Source organism: Dromaius novaehollandiae, chromosome 2, assembly GCF_036370855.1.
Source record: "Dromaius novaehollandiae isolate bDroNov1 chromosome 2, bDroNov1.hap1, whole genome shotgun sequence".
NCBI classification, from domain to species: Eukaryota; Metazoa; Chordata; class Aves; order Casuariiformes; family Dromaiidae; genus Dromaius; species Dromaius novaehollandiae.
Window position 1 is genome coordinate 105991462 of NC_088099.1, and position 26667 is coordinate 106018128.

General features: G+C 44.0%; 1 protein-coding gene across 1 annotated transcript; it reads left to right on the forward strand.

The window, feature by feature from the left end:
* The first annotated feature begins 1607 nt into the window (after nucleotides 1-1607).
* On the forward strand, nucleotides 1608-10395 carry LOC112983551 (ovalbumin-like). The gene is made up of 8 exons (XM_026100737.2): nucleotides 1608-1640; nucleotides 3320-3503; nucleotides 4115-4165; nucleotides 4759-4887; nucleotides 5710-5827; nucleotides 7077-7219; nucleotides 7545-7700; nucleotides 9295-10395. The coding sequence occupies exons 2-8, from the start codon at nucleotides 3336-3338 to the stop codon at nucleotides 9688-9690; spliced, it is 1161 nt and encodes a 386-aa protein (XP_025956522.1). The 5' UTR covers nucleotides 1608-1640; nucleotides 3320-3335; the 3' UTR covers nucleotides 9691-10395.
* Nucleotides 10396-26667: the final 16272 nt, after the last annotated feature.

Genomic DNA, 26667 nt, shown 5'->3' on the forward strand with positions numbered 1-26667 from the left:
TGAAGGAAAAGAAAGGGATCAGGAGCAGTCAGCATGGATTCACAAAGGGGAAATCATGCTTAACCAACCTGATAGCTTTCTCTGATGGAATGACTGGCTGGGTAGATGAGGGGACAGCAGTGGATGTTGTCTACCTTGACTTCAGGAAGGCTTCTGACACTGTCTCCCATCATATTCTCATAGGCAAGCTGATGAGGGATGGGCTAAAGGAGCATACAGTGAGGTGGATTGAAAGCTGGCTGAATGGCAGAGCTCAGAGGGTTGTGATCAGTGGCACAAAGTCTAGTTGGAGGCCCGCAGCTAGCGGTGTCCCCCAGGGGTCAACACTGAACAGTTGATCTCTAGAGGTCCCTTCCAACCTCATGCATTCTGTGATTCTGTGACACTTATGGAATAAAGATCTAAGAAAAAATATCACTTCTACCTACAATCTTCTCTTCATTAAGTCTTTAGGCTGCCTGGGCTGCAACAACTCTGCAAGGAGAACATAGATTTCTATGGCACATTTATTGACATAAAAGGAAGCCAACTGAGGCAAAGGAAACCACATTATCTAAACTTCCACCAATGGTAAAGTAGCCTGCCTCTTCTCCTTCACAGACATCACAGTCATCTCCACATATGTTCTGAAGAATTGTGTTGTACTGACTTTGATTTTTTTTTCTGTTTTTAAATCACAGAGTGCTTTACAGAGGTCAGATAGGTTTCTTTATTGTTTGCCCATTCTATTATTTCAGTGCAGAACAATAGCTTTTATAACTGAAATATATTTGCTATTGTATATTATGATTGTCTCACAGACCATGAACATCTCTTCAGCTGTGTTTCGTAGTTCCTCCATCATCTGCTGGACCATTAAGCTACCCATGGAAGACCTATGATAAACATGGCATGCATATGTACATATACACATTTGGAATTGAGGTGGGAGGTTTTTTGCTTCATTTTGAGCTCAGTGTTGCTATTACTCCCTGAGAATGTTTGCTATAAAACCCTTTACACCCATCAAATGCTCTTTTGTAACGATTTCAGCTCTTCAGAGATAAAATTTCTGCTTTTGAGTCTTACCTCAACTGATTTTCTCACATATTTCCCCATTTTTATTAGTAGAATAATAGTCCAAGTCCTGTTCTCACCTACTAATCTTCTGTCTAGCATAGCTCAGCTGCATTTTGCATGTTCAGGAAGGAACACTTGTAAAAAGAGTTCTGGTCTATTTCCACACTCATAATAATAAATAGATTAACTGATAATTGCTAAGGGTCTTTTTGATCTCTAAAGTTTTCACTTTTTTTGTTTTTATTAATATCCCAGTATCTAGTTGCAAATGAGATGTAAAAGAACATGAGCAGTATTTTCCAGTCTAACTCCAATCCAACAGCCCTGGTGTACTGGTGGAAAACACTCTGTTACACAGAATAAAACCCTTATATTTGCTCTCATGTCAATCAAAAATGGAACTATTGAAACTAAAGTCTGACTTAATCCCATTAAATGATTTTTATGGTGTCAAAAGTCAAACTCCTGAAGGGCAGCAGTGGGCGGGTCAGAATTCAGACCATATAAATTCCTAAGAGCTCAGGCAGTCTGTCTACACACAGCTGGAAAGCTGTATTGCGTCTGGTGCTGAAGATCAAAAGGTAAGCATTTCTCTAGGAAAATTTACCCTCTGACTGTATTATTTCTTGCTTATACCTAAACTTAAAAAAGTCAGTATTGTGTTATTGTTGGTATCTTTAAGGGAGGAATATTTAAATGATATCCTCTACAAAAAGTTCTTGCCTCCTATGCTATTTTACTATGTGTAAAGCCTGGGTATTTGTTTTCAGGAGACCTATTTAAGGTTTATTCTTTGTGTTTAAAATATAATTTTATTTCAGAATAGCTTAACCTTTCATTCAGTACCTTTTAACCCTGATTTTGGCAGCAAAAGAATAGAAAATTGCTTGACTGACCTCCTATTCAAAAGTGTGCACACAGAGCATAACAGCAGCATTCAGTGACTGTGCTAAGTTTATTTTAGTGTGAAATATCTCTAACAATTGCAGCTCCAGAAAATATGGCTGATGAACATTATACAAGCTAAAAATGTGTGTGAGTATATAGATGTACATTCTACAGTAAGCTATAAATGTAACTTGTATACAGAAAAGAGAGAGAAATGTGTGTGTGTGAGTGTATGCATACACTCTCATGTATGGTCACTAAAAACCTTAGTGGAATTTAACACTCCAGACACAAACTTGAGATCCCAGCATTAAGCACCTGGATAAGGGATTGGATTTTGAAAGACAATGAACTTCCACAATTTCTATGAATTGCAAGAAGTAAACTAGATTCATGCTGACCTCAAGAGCTGCCCTTTATATAAGCATACTGGCTGTACAGGGCTTGTACAGCCTAGCACTTACTTGATAGCAGCCACAGGGAGAAACAAATGTAAAGCTTTTACTGGTCTATGCCATAAGAACATATTCATTTAACAGTGCTGTATGATGTTACACATTGCTATTTTATTAGCTCTACATTTCTATTCTGCCTGAACATTACTAACAAAATTTAAATTCTCAGAAAGGCCATAGGGTAGTATATATACATACATTTAAGCAAAGCAAACTATATCTGAGAGCACAATAGAGTGGAATATGAATTATACTCATCAGTGTCCCATATACACTATGTGACAGTAGACAAATTATATTCCTTCTCCATGCTTCCACTACAAAAATGAGGATAAAGATACAAGCCTTTGAGATGTACTAAAAGTAGGTACTGTGTAGCAAGTAGATATTTTACTGCACTTAATTATTTTTCAGGAAATAAGAGTAGTAAGCAAGCCTCTGCTTTCACTTACGTTTGCAAAACTAGAGCCAGTCTACTGATATTTACATTGTTGTTTCAGCATTGCAAGTATGTCAAAGACAGCTCTTGATTTGACCAAAGGTACGGCAAAGTATCAAGGAATTCCTGTTTTCAGTGAATGAAAATAAGTACAGGCAATTGTTTGACTGTTTTAAAAGTTAAACAGAAATCACATACAGATTTGAGATCTCTGAAGAACTTTACTGCCAAAAAGGTAACAATAAAAACTCAGAAAGAAATAGATTTATGGATACAGAGTTAATAACATGCATGAAAGTTGGGCATAGCAATAGGCATGTTACCACAGAATGGCTTTAAATCTACCTGTTTATATTTCCTTGGCTAAGAACTCCTATTAGTTTGAAGTGATAGCTCACTACAGAATATCCTGCCTTGAATTATGTTTATGCAGCATTCCGTCATTACATTGTCATCGTACTTCTGTTGTTTGCTCTAGGAACACTGATTTCACAATGGGCTCCATTGGTGCAGCAAGCACAGAATTTTGTTTTGATATGTTCAAAGAGCTGAAAGTCCACCATGTCAATGAGAACATCATCTACTCCCCCCTGAGCATCATTTCAATCCTGTCCATGGTCTTCCTAGGTGCGAGAGAGAACACAAAGACTCAAATGGAGAAGGTAGGGCTACAGTTAAGGATTTAAACTTTGCTCCTGCTGAGTAGAACCATAGTGCTTAATTATTCGATAATGTCCCTTGGAAGTTAAAAATCCAGATCCAAAGTTATCTAAAGCTGGGGCCACCTCAAACTCCCAGTACAGAGTGTTAAGCAAATGCACCAGCCACAAATCTTGAAACTGATTTTAATTTGAAATTTATCATTGTTAGCAGCAGGATTCCCATGGAGAACAAGACTTTGTTTAGAGTAAGAAAACTAGATAAAGTCTCCAAGGAAAGAGACAAAACATGTTTCCAGTCTGCAAAATGTATGACATGAGTTTTCTACAGTTCCCACTTCCTTCATGTGGAGGGGCTAGCTTGCTAACTGGAAGAAAGTTAGTACTACTGGCAGCACACACTGGAGTTGATTTGTAGATGTTCATGGGAAAAGAGATCATCTAAGCTGAGAAAAGTATCCACAGATATTCACAGATGGTACAGATGGATTCCAGCTTTTTAGTTATCTTTTCTTTCAGTCAGCCAATAACTTCAAATATCATTTGTCAATCTCAGCTGCATAAATTTTTTTTGTTATATCTGTTATTTCTACTACTGGTATTTTCAACTACAGGTTATTCACTTTGATAAAATCACAGGATTTGGAGAGTCCCTGGAATCTCAGGTACAGAAATAACTTTATCTCTTTGTCTATGTCACTTTCTCCTAGGAGAAAAATCTAGCAGATAAAGCAGTCCCCTAGCAGGTCTAAACCCTCCCTGATAAGAAGCTAGTGCTTTGCATCCAGCAGTTGGGGGAACATTTTATTCATAAGAATAGAGAAAGAAGGGAAGTAGCAGAGGATTCAGAACAATCAGAAGAGGAAACCCAGGGTCAAAGTACTGGGCAAACAGGGAAAATTATAGATACTTGTATGATTATTCATGGTAGCTGGGTAATGCTGATTAAAAGGGACTGGTTAGAAAAGGAAGAAAGCCTAGTTGATCTGCTGGAGCTAGGTTACTGTAGCTGATACTCAAGAGTTCCCAGAGAGAGGTATGAGGAAATGACAGAAGAAAAACAGCATAGAATTGTATATATTAGGAAATAACTATATCAATATAGTTATAGCAACAAGACATCTAGGACAAAGAGCATTTTTGTAAGCAAAAGTGTATGACCTAGTTACTCTTCTCACACAATATGAAAAACCTACTAAGCACTAAAACTAAAGTAACATCATCTATCTTTTTATTTATATTCATCACAACGACTCAGTGCGGCACATCTGTAAGCGTTCACGCTTCACTTAAAGACATTCTCTCTGAAATCACCAAACCAAGTGACAATTATTCGCTCAGCCTTGCCAGTAAACTTTATGCTGAAGAGACGTATCCAGTCCTGCCCGTGAGTTGCTCTAAGATCTGATCTGAGTGTATTTCTATGTCAAAGTTGTGTCATTCTATAATGCAAGAGCACTGCGAGAAGTTCTAGGCTCTGTTAAGGAAATATTCTTCCAAAGAGAAGAGAGGATTCATGATTTCACTCTATTACAACCCTAACACTCTGTAGTCTTCAGAGAAAATGTGTCTAGCTAAAAAGATATTTGTGCAAAGCACAATCATGATCCAGCCATGTCATGGTGTAATTAGTAAAGGTAACTTTGGTTGGAAGGAGTTAACACCAACTATTTTCTAACTTATAAAACAAACCTGAAAATAACTTTTTGCTCTCAAAAACATTTAAGTTGGCACTTTCAAAACAAAATATCCAAGTTTTCCAACTGAAAGGAACATTTCATTTGGAAATTAAAGCTAAAGAAAAATACAGTTTCAAAATGAAAAGTGGGCATAATGGAAAAAAAAACCCCACTTTGACTGACATGAATCAACATTTTTGGATCAAACTCAGTTCTAAAATATATTTTAAAAGCTGAGCATATACTTTTTCTTGAAGCAAAATATGTCAAATCTTAAAACTTTTATGAACTAGAATCATGGTTTATTGTTTAGCTTTAATGAATAGGTACAGCAAAAGAGCTATATACAGCATACTGTAAATATATTACATTACTAAATGCACAATGAATTATAGTATGTAGTAAAATATAGTGTAACATACCATATTACAATAGTATATTGTCCATATTCATTAATTTCAGTCTTGCATTTCACATTCACAAAATGCTTTGAAATCCTGATCTGACAAATGCATACTTTTACGTTACAGGAATACTTACAATGTATTAAGGAATTGTATAAAGGAAGCTTGGAAACTGTCAGCTTTCAAACAGCTGCAGATCAAGCTAGAGAACTCATCAATTCCTGGGTTGAAACTCAGACAAATGGTAAGGGCAGGACAAGTATCAGCAGGTATTTTCCATTCTGCCACCATATTTGAACAGCATCTGAGAATCCTTAAGTTGGCAGAGAAAGACACAAAACCTCTGCTTCTGTTCCTACTCCTGGATGATAGATCAGTTTCCAAATACAGAGCTACTATATATCAATTTTTCCCCCCAGACACATTTCTTTTAGAGGAATCTCTATATCTGTAGGGGATTTCCAGGTATGTAATACTTCTAGCCCTGATGAAAGGGACGTCAGTAGAACAGGAGATGTATACAGTGACTACTGGTTTGTCCCTAATGCTGAGAATGCTGGATATCCCTCAGGCAGTGCACATGCAGCATTTCCCTCAAGCTTCCCAGAGATGCCAGGATTGCTCTGTATCTGTTAAGTCAGACATGCAATTGCAAGGTACTTGAGAAATTTTAATAGGAAAATGACAATGGAGAACCATAGAGTTAAGGAATGGTAGGGAGGTGTATGAAATGCATAGAAAGAGGCTCCCCAATAGGGATTTTTCTCCTACTGCATCTGCATGTGGTTCCTCCATTGTTTTAGTCTCTCCCTGGCCCCCTCAAACCATTCCTTTCCCTTGTGCCTGAAACACATGGCCTAAGCAGCAAACATGGATGAAAGAAAAAGGTGGTTTCTAACTGAGATGAAAATATTCACAACCGCACAATCTCTGGTCTGGTGTCACACTTCGAGGGAGAAAAACAGGCCATGATTAAGCTATTGGTGGCAGAAGAATAAGTGAGGAGCTTGCTAAAGGCATGAGGACTGTAGAAGAAACGAGAAAAGTACAAGAAGAAAGCAGAGTAGATGAAAAAGGGAAATTCCATTTTCCTGTCCTATCTTCTTTGTATAAATGTCACCTTTCAATTTTGGTTTGAAACAACTAGTACTTACGTTTACTGGTATGGTTTGGGTTGGAGATCAACCTGGAATAATAGAGGTTCCAATGATTCTTTCATCAGTCACAAAATAGACAGATTTAGTCATTTTGTAGCAAGTAAATCTCTGGGTGCTATAGTTTTAGTTACAAACCTTTACAAAGAGGGGAACAACAGCTCTTGCCAACAGCAATGAGCAAATAGACTTTGGAAGTACAAGATTACAATGACAAAACCAAAAGAACTTCTCTACCCCCGCACTCCCCCTACCCACAAATCCTATACTATTCATTTAGTATTGTGATTGCCAAGTATGATATGCTATACTATCCTCTTCCTCTGTTCTTTCTTAAAGGAGTGATCAAAAATTTCCTTCAACCGGGCTCTGTCGATCCCCAGACTGAAATGGTTCTTGTTGATGCCATATACTTCAAAGGAACGTGGGAGAAAGCATTTAAGGATGAAGACACTCAAGAAGTGCCTTTCAGAATAACTGAAGTATGTGAGCATACTTTACTTTCGAGATGACATCTGGTAGGATTTATCAAGAGAGTAGATACCTTTTTATACAAATGGTACAGTAACATATTTAATTATCTGCTTCCTTTCTGGGAACTATAATAATCCCAGGGAGTTTTCCTAATGACTGTCTCCTCACACTGTTTCTAATAGTGACAATGCTCCAGAGGAAAAGGTTGAGACACCAACTTTTCTTAGAAAAAGTCTTCCTGGACAAGACCAAACAGTAGTTTTAACCACAGATACGCATTTCTACACTCTAAGAATAAACTTTGTAAAGACTGTTATTTTTTTCATTTTCCAGCAAGAAAGCAAACCTGTGCAGATGATGTATCAGGCTGGTTCATTTAAAGTGGCAACAGTGGCTGCTGAGAAAATGAAGATCCTAGAGCTTCCATACGCCAGTGGAGAGCTGAGCATGTTTGTGCTGTTGCCTGATGACATCTCTGGCCTGGAGCAGGTGAGGCCCTAGCAGTGAGCTTCAGAGTATCATAAAAACAGTGAAATACAGCTTCTGTGGAGCCTTTCACAATAAGGTTATTTTAAAATATTTCACCCAGCACATATTTGAACACTGGCAATACGGGATTGTTGTAGAAAAGCACACAGCTATCTCAATGGGGTCTGCAACAGCTTGTGCTGAGTATGGATTGCCTAAGGAACTGCTTTAGTGAGTTAAATGACAGCCGCAGCAAAAAAAGATTTTTACCAGCAAAGTAGCTGTTACTTCTCTGGCTTGGACTCCAAAGGTCTTGTATGTCCATTGCTGCACATTGATGGAGCTTCATGGGAAGTTCAACTTTGCTGGTTGTAATTATTCTTTGGTTTGATGGTGCTCAACATTATTTCTTCCTACCCTCAAAAATTCACCTATCTTGCCAAAGAGGAGGAAAACTGGATATGAGGGATCCTAGAATGGTTAAAGCTATTTCAGAAAATAAAAAGTACACAAAATACTATTATCAATGTGGACAGAATACAGGCATGGGATACTGTCATTAGAAAGACCATAGTTAATCTGGATAGGAAAAGCTATGTAGTTAATGAGACTTCATTGAAATGTTTGTACACTAATGCAAAGAATCTAGATTAAAAAGTTGAGGAGGCATTTGAACACAGCTAAATTTCCATCAGTTATCTTAAAAATATGCTTACTGAAGATTATGCGCAATTCTGGAAAAAAAGAAAAAGCACAGAAAGAAAAAGTATGTTTAAACAGAACAAGCACTATACATTATGATTACAAAGACTAAAAAGGAAGAGCATGGATAAAAGAGAATCTGTGTGAATAAGAAAAAAATATCACTTGGATAAAGATAGTAAGAGAGAGTTTACTGAGATGATGCCACTACACAGTCCCATGATAAGATATATATAAGGGAGATATCTAGTAAATTAGAAAGGAAAGAAATATTACTACACAAAGCAACATTAGTAATAATGAAAGGAATCAATTATTCTGGATGGTGATTACTAACAAGGGTTTTTGCCCCTCAACTGGTCACCAATACAACATATGATATGACAAAGACAATGTTGAACCAAGTGATCTTGTACTGGTTCAGTGTAACTAAAATGGAAGGATATCTATGACCAAAGTCTCCATTTTCAAAAACCCAAATTCTCGTAAAAGTATTAGTTCCGAATCTAGTAGCGACTGACATTTCAGTCATTAGTGATTGGTTACCATTAACAATTGGTTACTCAGAAGTCTGAAATGTGGAGAAAACTAAGATTTTAAATCAAAACCACTGAATGATTTTGGAATATATTTCCCAAGCAGAGGAGACAAATACGAAAGAGCTTTAGCTGAAATTTGCTGAGTAGACATCTCATAAAAGAAAACTGACTAGTCAGTGAGCCTATTAGAAAGCAGGACAGAGATGTGAAGAAAGAATCATAGTTTGCTTTTCTCTCCTAGATACACTAATCTATGTATCTCTAGAACAAGCACCATGCCAAGAGCAGTCATTTTAAAGAGAGAAAGAAAAGACAGCGACATGAAGGAATTTATTTTCTGGTCCTGGGGATCTCATTCTCTTGTCTCTTTGCAGCTTGAGACTACAATCAGCATTGAAAAACTATCTGAGTGGACCAGTTCTAACATGATGGAAGACAGGAAAATGAAAGTGTACCTCCCCCACATGAAGATTGAGGAAAAATATAACCTGACATCTGTCTTAGTGGCTTTGGGCATGACTGACCTGTTCAGCCCTTCAGCCAATCTATCTGGCATCTCTACAGCACAGACCCTGAAGATGTCTGAGGCCATCCATGGGGCATATGTGGAAATCTATGAAGCAGGCAGTGAGATGGCCACTTCTACAGGGGTTCTGGTGGAGGCTGCAAGTGTTTCAGAAGAGTTCAGGGTTGACCACCCATTTCTCTTCTTGATCAAACACAACCCAAGCAACAGCATCCTCTTCTTTGGCAGGTGCATTTTCCCTTAAAGAGAAGAAAGCTGAAAGAGTTTCTGTCCTTCAGAGCAAGACCCAAAGCATTGTAGTGTCAAGCGTAAAAAGAAAGGTGTACTATCCATTTCATCCACATTTTCTAAAAACTGAAAGCTTTATTAAAAATATTTATTTTATTAAATCAGAGAATAATTATCCCATGAAATCAAGGACCTCTTACCTTTCCTAAGGCAATGAAAACCTCAGTATTGGGCCCAATGAAATCACGGTGAACACAAATGTTCCTTGGGCAAGCTAACACTTCAGTATTGGTGCTAGATCATTAGACTGAAAAATCATAACCCAGTTTATCATCAGAAGTTTTGTGATCCAAAATGTAGCTTTCCAGTTAAGCCAGGTTTCTCTAGGACCAAGCTTTTTGGTGAATATTCCAGAATTAGCCACTAGAAAGCTCTCAGATTAAGTTCTAAACTGTCACCAGCCATTCCTACTCCTACAAGGAAACTGCTTTTTCTTTGTACTCCTGATACTACAAGGCTCTGCTTCACCTTCTAAAGATGCATTGTAGAAATCTTGGCATTCACTTCTTTCCTTACACACTTTTGGCTCCACTGCCATGGCCAAATATAGCATTTTATTCTTCACATTGATTTCCACCTATACCTCTGCATCCATGCCTAATGGGTCTTCTGGATGTATTCTTTTGCTCCTTTAATCAAAATAAAAACACGTTTAAGCAAACACGTTTCCTTTGTAGTATTTCAGTGCAGCAAAGTCTTATACCAGAGACAGAATCATTTTCTGCAACAGTATAGGCATGAGACCCACCAGCTAGCAAGGAGCTTTACAAAAAAAGTCCTGATGGTCTTGGTGGAGGAGAAGTTGAAGAGTTTGCAGTGTGCCTTTGCAGCAGTGAAGGTTAACAACACACTGGGCCACATCAGCCAAAATAGCATAGCAAAGGAAGGAAGTGGTTTTTTTCCTTCTAAGCAGCACTTGTGAGATGTCACCTGGAGCACTGTGTCCAGTTTTGGGTCCACAATACAAGGGAGAGACTGAGCAAGTGCAGAGGACAGCCAGCCACGGAGGCAGCCTGAGGGCTGGAGCATATGTGGAGAGGCCCCTGCCCAACCTCAGGACCCCATCTCAGCCCAACCCAGGGCCATCAGGCCCTGCTCTGCAGTGACACAGCATTGCCAGGCTCCATCCCTGCTCTGCCCTGCCCCTGCTCTCCACCCCTGGCTGCCCTGCTCCATTTTATGCCCATCCAGAACAAATTTCTGCCCCTCGTCCTTATCGTAGGACTCAAGCCGCCTGTTTCACCTGGGCTCACAGTAGGAGCAGCTATCCAGCTTCTCAGGTTTCACCTGTCCAGGAAAGTCCTGTCAAGGAAAGGGAGCTGTCCACCAAACAGATCCATGCTGCTGTGTGGACCAAGTTTGCCAGTAGTCTCTCCTTTCCTCCCCAGTGCTTTCATCCTGACCACTTGAAGATATTTTTTGGAGCTGAAGGGCATGGGACTTTCCGTCAGCCTGGGGAAAGTCCATCTGCCGGCTCTGCTCATTCTCTTCCAGTGGATCAGTCTTCCCCTCGCCATCAGTCCAGCATATGAACATACACTTCGTCCATATGTTGCTTCCCTAGTAGAATACACCTGGTGTTCAGGAGCTCCCAGGACTTCCACTCTGCGCACCCATCCCTTTATACTTTCGTGTCTGAAGATGATGTGCCCTGTGATTCCTGCAAAGGTTTACATTTTTGAATTAGTTATACCTAACTGATATTTTATACTCAATTGATATTTATAAGAGAGTAGCAACTCTAGCAACAGTTACTCTCTGAAAAACGGTAAGAACAAAAGAAGTGTTAGCTCAGTATTTGCCCCTGCCTAATACAATCTATGTCTTTGTCTTCCGCTCCCCTGCCATGCCCACAAGGTGAAACCCTCCTCCCCATTCCCTTCACCCTAGAGATACTGGGCAAAAGTCCTGGGGGTGGGGAGGTCCCTCCTGTTGGGGGTGGCTTTTGTAGCTGGGGATTATGAAGCCTCCTGCCCCTGCCCTGCCCTTCTTGCCCTGCCCAGAGATGGGAGTCACCCTGGGCCCCTCTCTTCCCACAGCAGCCTCCCCCAGGATGTCACTGAGGACACCTTTTATGGTGGAGGCACTAGTGAGGGCAGCTGAAGAGGATCCTGCCCCAGAGTGACATATAAGTAGGTGCCAAGCAGTGATCAGCTATGGCGTTGCCACCTGCCTGGCAGCTGAGTCTGTCCTGGTCTTGCATGGCTGACAGCCCCATGGAGGGTCTTTTGGCTGGCTTGCCCCTTGATTTGGGCAGAGCTGCTGGACTGGAGTGCCAAAGGCTGCAAGCTGGAGTAAAACCTGGGTAGCTGGCCCTGCGCGGCTTGGGCTTGTGTTTGGAAATAGCAGGATCCACTATAGTTATTTATGCATGCGCTCAAAGGCACACGCAAATGAAGGGTGCAGGGAAGAGCAGGGAAGAGCAGGGTTCACCCGTCTTGTGGAGCTTTGTTTTCACAGCAATAATCTTGCATTTTAGAGGTCTATCAACATGGTGTTGCTTGACCTCCTTTGTTTGGACAGGATGGGGAGGGGAAGACAAGGACATAGACTACGTGAGGCAGGGGCAAATCCTATGCTACCACTTCACTTGTCCTTACCATTTGTCTCTTTCTCCACCCAGGAATTAACAACGTGTCTTGCTTCTGTGACTGTTTGGAAGTCAATTTCTCCCAGTCTTGCTTCGCAGAATTTTTTTGCACACTTTGCATATTCCTGTAAGCAGAAAGACTGTAGTGGTCAGAACCACGAGAACTTTAAAATGCAGAAATATGAAATGCAGGACTGTGAAATAAACAACATGGATATAGGAAAGTTAAACTTTTACGCCCATGCTTGAATTGCCAGATCAGGTACAGCTGTCTTGCTGTAACTGAATGCTGTAGCTAGACCAGAAAGGCTTCCTCATATCCATTTATTTAGATTTGACAGGTTTTTCTCCAGGCAGAATTTCAAGTTGAAATTTCACAATATGTCCTTCATTTTACCAAATGTACTTCCAGTTCAGCAAACATTCTTTCCGATCAAGCAGTATTGGTTTCCTTGTGCTCACGCTCACTTTCTATTTTGAATTCTGAGTTCTTATATTCTTCAGTAAGATTTCACAGCCAAAGGTTCCTTTGACTGCGAAGATTTGGAGGCTGGCTTTGAAAAAACGAGGGGAAAATATTTTTACAATTGCAATTTTCCCTGCCTTCCGGTCATGTGTATTTCAGTTTCCTCATTCCAAAACTCCATTTGCCATTGAAAGCCATTTACTGGTGGGTGCTCTCTGACTAACCCCTCGAGCTGTTGCAGCATGGGCATCTTTTATGCCAATATACTGGCTTTTTCCTAAAAGCCACAGAAAAGTAAGGACTTATTCTGGTGCCAGAAACAACCCCTTTATGTCTCACAACAACCTCTTTCTCAAGAGATGGCAGACTGCCAGCAGTGCTGCTGTAAGGTACTGTCACAGAAGCCTTTATGGAGACTCTCGTTGACGTCATGGTGCAGTACAGCTCACTGGAAGAACTGGAGACGTTTATCTGAATAGACTCTCTCCGTGTTCTTGAGTGGATAATTAGCAGTGTTAGAGAGAATCCCAGAATGAGGTTGGATGGGACCTCTGGAGATTATCTAGTCCAATTCCCTTCTGAAGTTAAAACAGATAATACAATACATCCCACAATACTTAGTGCATAAACTGCATCCTCATATCAAGAGCTCTATTTTCTAAACTTCGTTCCAACACATCTGAAAAATAGATTCTTTAGGTAAAAGTGCCAATAAGAAATTAATGATATTTAGCAGAATACACTTATGCTGCTTACTTAACATGGAACAGCGGGCATACAGATTTAGCTAATAATTTACAGCTGAGTGATTATATCACAATACAAAATGAAAAAGAGACATATGTTTCAAATGTTATATTCAGCCATTTAGGGGTTAAGAACATAACAAAAATCAACTTTATAACAAAAGAAAGTCTAGAATTCTATAGAGAGTTTGGTTTTGAACAGTCTGATTGAGAAAAAAGGACAGTGAAAAAAAAAAGGGGGGAAAGAAAATGTACCATACTCTCTGCAATATTTCTTGCTGCACCAGTGACTGTGAGTGGAGACCTTCAGAAGAGAACCAGTTCTAGGCTGAATGTCTTCCATCACAAACCACAGCGGCAGCAAAACTCAGGAATGCCTCACCTTGATTCCTGGAAAGCTGATAGAACAACTCATCCTGAATGCCAGCTCCAAGCATGTGAAGGAAAAGAAGGTGATCAGGAGCAGTCAGCATGGATTCACAAAGGGGAAATCATGCTTAACCAACCTGATAGCTTTCTCTGATGGAATGACTGGCTGGGTAGATGAGGGGACAGCAGTGGATGTTGTCTACCTTGACTTCAGGAAGGCTTCTGACACTGTCTCCCATCATATCCTCATAGGCAAGCTGATGAGGGATGGGCTAAAGGAGCATACAGTGAGGTGGATTGAAAGCTGGCTGAATGGCAGAGCTCAGAGGGTTGTGATCAGTGGCACAAAGTCTAGTTGGAGGCCCGCAGCTAGCGGTGTCCCCCAGGGGTCAACACTGGGTCCAGTATTGTTCAACTTATTCATCAGCGACATGGATGAAGGGACAGAGTGCATCCTCAGCAAGTCTGCTGATGATACAAAACTGGGAGGAGTGGCCGATATGCCAGAGGGCTGTGCTGCCATTCAGAGGGACCTTGACAGGCTGGAGAGATGGGCAGAGGGGAACCTCATGGAGTTCAATTAAAGCAAGCGCAGAGTCCTGCACCTAGGGAGAAAGAACCCCATGCACCCCATGACCTGCTGGAAAGTAGCTCTGCGGAGAAGGACCTGGGAGTCCCGGTGGACAACCAGTCGACCATGAGTCAGCAATGTGCCCTTGTGGCCAAGAAGGCCAAAGGCATCCTGAGTCGCATTAGGAAGAACATTGCCAGCAGGTTGAGGAAGGTGATCCTCCCCCTCTACTCAGCTCTGGTGAGGCCACATCTGGAGTGCTGTATCCAGTTCTCGGCTCCCCAATACAAGAGAGGCATGGAGCTACCAGAGTGAGTCCAGCAAAGGGCAACCAAGCTGATGGAGGGACTGGAGCATCTCTCAAATGAGGAGAGGCTAAGAGAGCTAGGACTCTTCAGCTTGGAGAAGAGAAGACTGAGGGAAGATCTTATTAATGTGTATAAGTATCTGAAGGGAGGCTGTAAAGAGGATGAGGCCAGACTCTTCCCAGTGGTGCACAGCGATAGGACAGGAGGCAGTAGGCACAAACTGAAACACAGCATCAGGTGTTGTTCAGAGACATGTCTCACATTCGCTGTAAACCCCGCAGAGGTGAGGGAAGGGGTCATCTGTCTACCTCTTCAAAGAGGTCTCTCCTCCGTGGCAGCACTTCCTCAGCGCCTGGGTCTGCTCTGGAGATGGTTCTCGGGGCAAATGTTGGTGAAGGGCCTGAGTGAAACGGGCAGCTATGAGTGAGCCAAGTGTCCGGCGGCCTTTTCCTTTTCTTATAAGTACGCGTCTTAGGAAGCAACGCATAGAGTGGGTAAAATGTGTGCTCAGCATTTTGTGTTGTGCTGGAAGCTTTCCTGCCCCAGGAAAAAACCAACTGTGACGTGCAGGGGTACAGCAGCTTTCTGCAGGTGGCAAGGGTCGCTGTTCTGGCAATTCCTGATGTTTTGGGTGCCTAGAGCCTGCCTCCTGGGACAGCAGCGTGAGCCTCTTCCAGGCCCTGAGGCCTTTGCTAGGTCTGCTCACTTCTGTAAGGGGGGTGAGGGCTGGCACTGCCTCGGTCACGCTGAGGAGGTGGCGTGGAGGAGAAGGGGGTGGCTGGCAACAGATCCATTCCCCCAACATTGACACTTGGGGGGCGCAGGCGACCGGGGTTCGTAGTCCAGCCCTTCCCCTGGGCCGTCACCATCGCAGGTGTTCGCCGGCTGCCACACAGGCTGCATTGCTGCAGCAGCTGTGGGCCGCAGGGCACTAATGCAGCCCCAGGCCCAGGTGCCCTGCAGGCTGCAGGGCTGAGCAACGGAGCGAGTCCATAAAGCTGCCCCCGCCCGCTGCAGCAGTGCCGTCCCTGGGGCAGGGGCTGCTGCGGAGGGGCCGGGGGGAGAGATGGGGAGCTCCCTGCCCGTGGCGGCCCCGTGCCCTCGGGGCGCTGCTGGAGCAGGATAACCTCCTGGCCCCCGCTAGGCTGGCAGCAGAAGGATGGCTGCTGCGAGGGCATCGCGGGGCCCTGAGGAGGGGGCTGCCGTAGCAGGACAGGGGGCCCTGGGCGTGGCTGCCACCGCCCCCCATTGTTGGGGGAGCCCGAGCACACAATAGGAGGGACCGGTGTGGCCGGCGGGAGTGGAGGGAAGCGCCAGGTGGTCCCCGGCTGGGCTTCACTGGCTCGCGGAGCCATGATGGAGGAGGGCGGGCGAGCGCAAGCTGGCCTTTTCAGCAGGCGCGATGGGGCCTCTCGCCTCCAGCCTGCGCGGGGAAGGGGCTGCGGGGAGGCGCCTGCCTCCAGCTCCGCCCAGAGGGCTCCAGCCCTTGCAGGAGATTCCCGGTGGCGCCTTTGGCACCGGGGTCTTCAACGTGGGCGACCCTCCTCCCGATCGCTGGCCCTGGCAGGATCTGCGTCCTGCAGGGAAGCATCTTCAGAGAAGCCAGTCAGGCAGACAGTGTAAGAGCCGCTCTCTTTCCTCTTCTCCCACGTGCTGACCAAGAGGGCTGCAGGGAGACAGGGTGGGCCTTGGGAGGGCTTCAGCGCTCCAAAGGAAAAGGGATGGCCAGAGTGACTTTGGAGGAGATGAGGAGAAATTTCCTGCAACTGGGGTGCAGAAAACCCCATGGTTCCCCACGGCAGAAAAACCCTGTGGAGCACAGGCAACCACAGGTGGGTGTCCATGGCAGGGCTGCGGCCGTGGGACCAGGCGGACTTGAGAGCCTGGGCAGAGCCCGGCAGCGAGAAATGCTCCGGCAAGAGGACAGGCCTGAGGGCGGGTGCGGAGAAGTCACACTGGTCACAGCCTCAGCTCCAAGGAGGCTGCGTAATGCCAGCACAGTCCCTCGGCATCTGAGTCCCAGCACGGAGCCCCCAGGATATGCTCCAGACAGCTTCAGAGACCTGGCGGGGCTGTACCTGGCAGGGCCAGGACGAGCGAGCGTAGCGAGGGCATCGTCTTCTGTTTCCCTCTGGCGCCAGCGTGGAGGAGCGTGCTTCTGGTCCCAGGGCCGTGGCGAGGGCTGTAACGGGCTGGGGTAGAGGAGGAGAAAATGCTCTGGCAAAGTCGCCTTGCTCCGGAGTGAGCGCCAGAAGAGCTGCCCCTTGCCTGGCCTATCAGCGATGGTGTGTGGAGAGGGGAGGAGATGTCAGTGAGTGCCATGCACAAGCTAGGAAGGGGATGGGAGGCATTTCCTTTCCCTGTGGGAGGTGGGGATGCACCTGGTTTCCTTGACATCTTCCCCTTCTTTTGTGGCCTTGGAGTAAAAAGAGCAGGTGGTGCTTCTGGTGTGCCTTGAGGGAGAGACGAGAGATGCTTTGAAGGGGAGGCAGGCTGCTTGATCCAATAACCTCCGTTCCCCATCTGAGCCACCTGACGTAGTGTTGCTCAGCTGGGACACACAGGATATGCCCCAGACAGCTTGAGAGACCTGGCGGGGTTGGTACCTGGCAGGGCCCGGAGAAGTGAGCATAATGTTGGCATCGTCTTCCATTTCCCTCTGTTGCCAGCGTGGAGGGAAATTTTTTTGCCATTTTTTTGCATCAGGTGTTGTTCATGTAGTGCGTTGGTATGAGCACATATGGCTTGCAAAGGACAAAGATAAAACATACTGCTTAACTGGTAGTAAATAACTTGAACTTTTTATAGTATAAGTGACTAGAGGAACACCAGGAGTTTATTGGACTCTGGATTGAAGGCAACAAATTATTCATTTTAGAGAAAGCTTATTCATTTTAGAGAAAGCTTTGTGAATTGATTCCTGTATTATTGCTCTGTTGTCCTGCTTGCATAAAGGATTTATTAAAAAGTGGAAAATGCCCTTACGAGCAGTTTCTGAATTCAGAACTCCGGTATTATATTGTTATGACAGCATCTTTTAGTGAGTTTTTTTTACCCCGTATTAGGTGTTGTTCAGAAATGTGCCTAACACTTACTGTAAACACGGGTGTACAGCCCTCAAGATCCTATAATGGCGAAGCCACACATCTCTTCACATACTCTAACTCCCCTCCCCTGAGGGGGAGCCCCGCCTGCTGCACTTCAATTGGCTGACAGAGACATCATTCAAATCTAGCCCCGCCCTCCTCTTCCTGCCAGCCACCAGGAGGGTTGCACTGGGCTGGATGCGATGGAAACACACCTGACCCCACAGGCAGTTTCCCCCACACCATGGGCCGGAGGCCACCATGTTAGGGTGGCAGCAGGGCCTGGGACACCCTGGGGCCTGGGGCAGCCTGGCCCTGTGTGCCTGGGCCTTGCGGGGCCCTGGGATGCAGCCTGCTGCACTACAGGGGCTGGGAGCAGAGAAAGGCGTGCCTCTCTGCCCTTTCCCACCAGGCAGGGCAGGTGCCAAGCTTTCGTCCCCTCACCTTCGTCCTCCACTGAGGGGGAGAGGGAGAGCCTGACAGGGGTCAGGAGGGACTGGCTGAAGTCCCAGCTGGGCTGTCTGTTGTACGGCTGTTTCGCTTGTGTTGCTTCTTTTGTTGTTTGTTGTTGTTTTGTTGTGTGGTTGTTTTGGGGTTTTGATTGGTTTTGGGTTTTGTGTTGTACGGGTTTTTAGTTGTTTCTGGTTTTGTGAGTTTTTTTGTTTGTTTGTTTTTTGTTTTTTGTTGTTTTGGGGTTTTGGTCTTTTTTGTAGTTGCATTTTTTTGCTTCTTGTTTTTTATGTTGCTTTTTTATGCGGTTGTTTTGCCTTGGTTTTTGTTACGGTTTTTGGGTTTGGGTTTTTTTGTTGTGATTGTTTTTGTTTTTTTCTTGTGAGTGCTGTATTTTTTGGAGGGGTCTTTTTTTCTCTTGTGTGTTGTTCTTGGCTGATTTGGGGTTTTTGCTTTGGGGGTTTTTAATTTTTTTTTTAAGTTTAAAATTAGTTGCCTCCTAAAAGAGTTAATGGGCATGCATTCTGGTAGTGCTTACTGTCAGATGGCTTAATCTTAGAGGCAGGGGAGGGCAAGTAAAAAATACTCATTTCTTCTTATTCTGCTGACCTTAAGAGAGACCTGAGTACACCTTACTCCTAAGGGTTCGGTTCAGCCCGCTCTTCACTTCAGAAACACACGTGTTTAACACTTTCAAGACTCCTGCCTTAGAAGTAGTCTGCAGATTAGCACTAGGTCAAACACGTTGCCATTTGCTAACTACTTAATGCATGCGCTTCTTGGTAAGATCCTATTCTGCACGTGCTAAGTTTGGTGTTCAGCCTAGCTGCTAGAATTGTGAGCTTGGAGGGCAGGTTGTCTTAAGAGATAAGGTTCCTCATCATCCCATATGGTGTCCCAATAGTCGTGCGGTTTGACTGAAGCCTAACTCTCCTTCCCTGTGCTGATCCAAGTGGAGGTCAACCCGAAGAGGTAGCGGCAGTAGCAGTTGCCTAAAAGCCTGCATCTCTCATGAACAGGAACATGCTTGGGTGGTCAGAGGATGTACCAGTGGGAAGCAATGTGATTATTTTCATAGGAGATGAGAAGCAGCTCTAGGTTCTCTGACATTACCATGAAGCCAAGAGCTGAGAGAACAGCCCAGGTGTATACTGCATGTTAAGGGGTTGGGAAGCCAGGATTAGCCATCCAGGGCAGCTTGGTTTTTAACATTAAACATATGAGGTGTGCTGCTTTGAGGTCGTTGCTCTAAAATGATCCTGCTTTAGATGCTGCTCAATGTACACAGCGTGAGCAAGGGCATAGCATAGCTGACTCGAGCTCCCAGTAGGAGTTTAGGAGACACTCTCCACCACATATGCGAGGTGTTCACCCAGCTGTGGGGGTGGTTTTTTCCCCGTCCCCCAGCCCCATGCTGCAGTGGGGCCCAGCAGCAGCAGGGGTCTGCAGTGGCTGCAGCAGTGACCTGCAGGGCGCCAAGCGCCCTGCACCAGCCAGAACTGGTTCCAGCCAGCCGGAGGGGTTGGGAGGGGAACCGCGTGCGCCCGGTGGCTGAATGTGGGGAGACCAAGACGGGGAAGGGCCGAAGATGGATGTTTGTGTGTCTGTCCGACTGTGGGGTTTGGTTTTTATTTGGTTGGTTTTGGGGGCAGGGGGAGGGGAGGCAAGATCCCCCTTCAATGCCCAGATCATTTGATCAGAGGTTTGTGTTTATTGGCAATAAGTTAACCAAAGTAAAACTGCCCGATTTGACTGTCCAGCCTGCAACACCTGCCAGTGACTATTTTCTACTGGAATATGGGAGAAGAGGGACCACTTAAAGACACTGAAAACTCCAGTGCTGTGGAAACCTTTTCAGAAAAAGGGCTTTTTGGAGTTCCTGTTCTGTTATTTTCTCTTTAGTGTTTGAAATCTTTGGTATCACAAAAATCGTTTTGCATGTTCAAAAATAAAATGAGGGAAAAGTGGTATTGGAAAAAGTGTTTTGCAAGGCCTTTTTATTCCTGAGCTTGCATACTTTAAATGTGTTTTTGCCACAGAAATAAAGCAGAGTGGGAAGGAGAAAAGTGTGTCAAGAATTGCCAGTTTGTTACTTTGGGTTGAGATTAATTTATCTGAGGTTTAAAATGAGTGTTTTGCTTTTAATGCTGGTGGTGACATTGAGCTTAAGGCAAGGAGACTGGCTACTAACGAGAGAGGTTGTGGAAGTGGAATTGGCAGCATCTGAAGTGGAGGAAAAACCTGAAACTTTGAAACTGCTCAAATTCCTATGGGCAAGAAGATGAGTAACTTTTGTTTCCAAGTGCTGTAACATCTGATGCACGCTCTGTTTGATTGGAGAGACCTAGTAATACCCATAACTTGATACTTACTCTGTGTGAGAGTAGAAATGGGGAGATGGGTTTAGAAGAATCTTACTCACTGACAACTAGCCAGTTTGTAAGGAGAACTTTTAGATGTATGTCTAAGAATATTGAGCAGATAGAAAATGGATCCTACTGCAAGCTAGGTTTGCTAATGATAGAAAATACTATACTGATATTTCTCTTTGGTAGGCAAAGGGTTTTTGAGACAAGCTCTGATATAGGAATGGTTTGTACATAACAACAGTGCTTTGGTCAGTGTTAGACATCTGTTTGGATTCTGCTGTTAATGACTGATGCAGATTAAGGCAACTTAATATCACTGGATTTACGTAAGATGGTGGTATTCAAGTAGGAATTCAGGAGTTCAAGGAAATTCTACCTTTAGTCTCTCAATGATCTTGGAGAAAATTAAGGAAAGGACTTATTTTCATTCTACCAACTTAGAGGATTTGTCCATTTTTTTAATGACTTCTAGTACTGATAGAACTGATTCTTTGGACAACGGTAGCGCAGTGTGAGCTGAAGGCAGATCACATTCTGCTGTGCTGCTCTTTCACAAATACAGGATTCTGTTCCAGTAAAAGTGAAGAAGAGTCACAATAGAATAAAGACTCTCTGTCCTATCCATATATTAGCATTCTTTTCACCTTTCAGTAGTTAGAAAGGCATCAGTGTTCAGCTAAGAAGGCCCACCAGAAAGAAGTAGCACTTAGTGAAACTGGGAGATAGGTTTGGCACAGCTGGAGGTTGTCACTGTTCTTCCTATTTGCTTTTCTTTGTTTCGCTGTTCCTGTACTGTTCGAAGGGCAACAGTGGCAGTTAAGTCTACTGGTATTCCAGACAATTTGTACTGATAACCCAAAGGTGAGACTATAGATGAGACAATTTTGGTTATGCTTGCCTGGGAAAGTTCCTCACACTTAGGAGTTGAGTGAGGGAGATTGGGAAATGAAGTTCTGCATAAACATACAGAATTAATGCTTTCTTGCTTTTACTCATTGCATGTATGCAAGATGTGCAGACTTTATTAATAAGTAAAATTCCATATAGAAGAAAGGTGATGAATGTCATCTTGCATTTCTCATAGTTGCCGCACATTTGATCAAGCGTGAGATGGAAAAGTTACTAGAGTATAGTTGGGTGCATCCATCCTATCCCAAAATGTATGTAGGTTATGAAGAAAGAAACTCAAACAGTAATGTAGGAAGCATGTTTCTCTGAACTATCTGTGGTCTTGTTGCCCTTTACATGGTTAGGATTCATTGCTGGAAGGGTGTGTTTAAGGATTATGTTTAACCAACTGCCTACCAGGACTCCGAAGTCCATTTCTGCAGAGCTGGCTAGCTGTCGTCAGCTTCTACTGATGCTTAGGGATAGGCTGCTCCCAGGTATAGGACTTTGTTGACCTTACTGAGGTTGTTACTCAGTTGTTTCGGAAGTTTCCCTCTCCAATGTCTTTCACTCCCCCTTCTTATGTCCCCTGCAAACTTGAAGAGAATGTATTTCATCCCATTATTCAGGTTGTAGATGAAGATGTTGATGAACAGCATTGGCCCCAAACTTGAAACTTGAGGAACACCACTTTTATCTGACTGTTAGACTTTAGAAGGTTGACCACCACACTCTGAATCGGCTAATCTCAGTTTTCTCCCCACCTTACAGTCCATACTGAATACTGAAGCAAAGGAGGTGTTGAGTACATCAGTGTACATCCTTCATTACTAGGTTACATACCCCACTGAGTACTGGGCCAGTGCTTTTTTGGCTTTCCTTTTGCTGCAGTGTACCAGTACCATCTTGTTGCCCCCCACTTACCTTGCCAGCTTCACAGATAATCAAGCTTTGGCCTTCCAAATACTTCTAGAGCTCTTTTGTGTAATACAGCCATGCCTCTACCTCCTGTGGCCTTCTTTCTTGCATTTGAGCTCAGTCTGGGCTCTTCATTCAGCTGGGGGGCCCTCTGCCTTGCCTGCTCCTTTTCGTGCCTTTGGGGGTGGATCATTGTTGTTCTTCGGGCAGACTGTCCTTGAAGATCAACTAGACCTCGTGAGCTCCTCTGCCTTCTGGGCAGCCTGTATGGGATCCTACCAGCAGTTCCCTGAATAGGCTGAGTCTGCTCTCCAGAAGTCCAGGATCTTTATTCTGCTACTTACCATCCTGTCTTTCCTCAGGATCTTAGACTCTGCCATCTGGAGGTTACTACAGCATATGTTACATGCACATGTGTGGCTATTGCATCCGTGTGCAGTTTTTTGTTTGTGAGTAGCAGAGCACCTCCACAGTTGGCCTGTTCAGTACCTGCATGAAAAAAATTATCCCTAACACACTTTAGAGATCTTTTAGATTGCTTGTGCCATGCTGTATTTGTTTCTCAGTAGATACTGGAGTGATTAAGGTCTTCTGTGAGAACGAAGACATGTCACTGAAGCATCTTCCCATTGTCTGGTCAAGGCTTTGTGCACCTCTGTTTTGGATGGTCTCCCACAGATGTTCATCACATCTCCCTCACTGACCTCTTGCTGATCCTGTTTCAGACTCTCACTCTGTAGAAGAGCTCTATGTATTTGTTTTGTTACGTGGAATGCAATTCCTTCTCTTCCCTTTTTCCTAAAAAGCTTGCATCTTTGTCTCAGTACTCTTTTCACAAAAACTGTTCCATCTTCTCTCTTTAATTGTTTTGAACCTCTCTGTCAGGTAGATCTTTTGTCTCCCTAGCCATCTTCTCTTTGAAGAGTGTTGCGTGTTGGTAGAAGCCAAAGCTCTGCTGGCAACACTAGCTGCAGAGCCATGTGTTGATTCACAGGATGTATCTGTGCCTGCCTGATTGATACCTGATCGGTATCAATCCCTATCGATGGGTACGCAAATGGATAGGTATCGATAGGGATCAATATTGAGAGTAACTGATGTCGATAGTCGTTGATGCCTCCTGAGAGCAAACTCATTCCAAGTATGAAAGCTATAGATGGCTGTGGAGATCGCAAGGCATTGATGCATATCAGTAGGTCTGGATATCTGTAGATGTCATTTCCTAGCAATACATCTGATAATTGATACCCAGTGAGACAGATGTCTTTGGAGATTGAGATGCCTATCAATAGGGATAGATATTGATCGGTATTAATAGGTATCAATATTAATCGATATCGATCCCTATCGATAGGTATGGAAATTGATAGGCATTGATAGGGATGGATACTGAGAATTGTTGATGTCAATAGTTATTGGTGCCTCCTGAGAGCAAACAGGGTCCGAGAGCAAAAGCTATAGATGTCTGTGGAGATCACGAGGCATTGGTGCATATCGATAGGGCTGGATATCTGTAGATATCATTCCCTAGTGATACATCTGGTAGTTGATACTCAGCAAGGCCTCTCGATATGGTAAGCAGTCAACTTTGACAGTCATCAGTGCATTGCGAGAGCAGAATCAGTGCACGAAGGAAGGCTATAGATGTCATGCAAGATTGAGTTATTGATGGCCTGAGAGGAAAAGCTATAGATGCCTGTGGAGTTTAAGAAGCATTGATGCGTAGTAAGAAGGCTGGATATCTGTAGATGTTGTTCCCTAGAGATACATCTGGTAGTTGATATCAGTGAGACAGATGTCTTTGGAGATTGAGAGCTATTAATGCCTATCAATAGGGAAGGATATCGATCGGTACAAAAAGGTATTGATACTGATTGATATTGATCCCTATCGATAGGTATGGAAATGGATGGGCATCAATAGGGATGGATATCGAGAGGTATTCATGTCTATTGTCATTGGTACCTACTGAGAGAACAGTGGGTCTGACAGCGAAAGCTATAGATGGCTGTGGAGATCAAAAGGCATTGATGCGTACTAATAGGGCTGGATATCTGCAGATGTCATTCCCTAGCAATACATCTGGTAATTGATACTCAGCAAGGCCTCTTGATATGGTGAGCAAGCAACTTTGATAGTCGTCAGTGTGTTGCGAGAGCGGAATCAGTGCGCAAACAGATACTATAGATGGCAGTCGAGATTGAGTGTTATCAGAGTCCAAGAGGAAAAGCTGTAGATGCTTGTGGAGATCGAGAAGTATTCATGCCTATTGATAGGGCTGGATATCTCTAGATGTCGTTCCCTAGCAATACGTCTGGTAATTGATACTCAGCAAGACAGATGTCTTTGGAGATTAAGAGTTATTGATGCCTATCGATAGGGATTGATATTGATCGGTATTAATAGGTATCGATCCCTATCGATATGTATGGAAATTGATAGCTATCAATAGGGATGGATATCGAGAGGTATTGATGTCAACCAAGAGCAAACAGGGTCCAGGAGTGAAAGCTGTAGCTGTCTGTGGAGATCGAAAGGTGTCGATGTCTATTGATAGGGATTGATACCTATCAATATCGAGCCATATCAATAGGTATGGAAATCGATAAGCATCTACAGGGTTCGCTATCAAGAGGTATTGATGTCGATACTGGTCAATGGCTATTGAGAGCAAACTTGGTCCTAGCGAGAAAGCTGTAGATGCCTGTGGAGATAGAGAGCTATCGATGCCTATCGATAGGGATCGATATCCATCAATATCAGTCCCAATTGATAGGCATTTAAATTGATAGGCATCGATAGGGGCAATATCAAGAGGTATCGATGTCCCTAGTGGTCGATGCCTACTGAGCTCAAACTCCTTCCTAGCAAGAAAGGTATAGATGCCTGTGGAAATCAAGTGGTATCAATGTCTGTTGGTAGGTATGGAAATCGATAGGTATCCATAGCTAGAGCTAGATGAGGGCATCTGACAGAGCCAGCCAGCTGACAAAGCAGTTTGTGCAGCAGTGTCTAGGTTCTTCTCTGAAACTTCTCAAAACTGTCTTGGAGGTTTCTGGAGATTTCTGGGGACCTTCTGAGGGACTGGAGGATGCTTTCTGCTAACAGGTTTGGAGAACAGGTTAGGGCAGCTACAGGAGGCCTTAACTTCCCTTGGAAGCTCTAGGAAGGTGTAGCTGCTGCTGACAAGCTCTGTTCATTGCCCCGATCAGAGGGAGATGGGGCTTTTTTTCCAGCTGGCCCTTGACTAGGCAGGGTCGAGCACCCTTTTAGCCAGTGCTAGGGAGAGGCCTATGTGAGAGCCAGTCCCAGAGCACAGCTGCTGAAGGGAGCCAACAGACGCAGCAGTTTGTGCAGAAGAGCGCAAAGAAGGGGTCCTCGTCTCCATTCATAGTGGCATGTACTCCCTCAGATATGATTGTGACACACCACAGGGCACATTCCCCAGTAGCTGTTGGAGTCACTGTGTCTGCCATGATGGAGGCTTCCACCCAGACGGACCTTCTGACAAAGAATGCAGCTCTGCAAGTCTCTGGCTGCAGGGAGTGCCTGGGGCCTCTCTGTGTGCCTGGGGCTGACAGTCAACTTTTCTGTGGAAGATGTACTGATAGTGATGAGTTGTGTCGCCAGATAAAGGAGTTACAGGTGGAAATCAGCAGACTGCATAGCATCTGAGAGCATGAGCGAGAGAGAGAGAGGATATTCTCAGAGATCCTACAGCTTCAAGAGTCTCAACCCCCAAGTGGAGAAGTGGAGAGGCAAGTGGGGTCTGTGCCTTTTCAGAGAAAAGCACAAACTCAGTCCGAGAGCGAAAGCCAAGGTGTGCATACTATAGATGCCAATTGAGATCAAGAGTTAGTGATGGCTAACGATAGGGATTTGCATTGAGAGTTACCCATTGCTATTGATACCTATTGATTTCAATCCCTATCGTTAGTATGGAATTGGGTGGGAATCAATGCCTGTGGAGATTGAGGGGTTTCGAAACCTATCAGTAGGGATTGGTATCTATAGATGTCATTCCCTAGGGATACATCTGGAAATTGATCCTCATTGAGGCCTCTCAGTATTGAGAACAGTCAGTGTTCATAGTCTTCAGTGCCTACAGAGAGCAAAATTGGCCTGAGAGGGAAAGCCATAGATGACTGTTGGTATCAAAAGGTATTGCTGCC

Excerpts from the sequence above, each read along its gene's own strand:
- LOC112983551 (XM_026100737.2), top strand. The coding sequence starts at position 3,336 with ATGGGCTCCATTGGTGCAGCAAGCACAGAATTTTGTTTTGATATGTTC. Across the intron at positions 4,166-4,758 it reads GAGAGTCCCTGGAATCTCAG|TGCGGCACATCTGTAAGCGT; the intron begins GTACAGAAATAA and ends ACAACGACTCAG. Across the intron at positions 4,888-5,709 it reads AGACGTATCCAGTCCTGCCC|GAATACTTACAATGTATTAA; the intron begins GTGAGTTGCTCT and ends TTTACGTTACAG.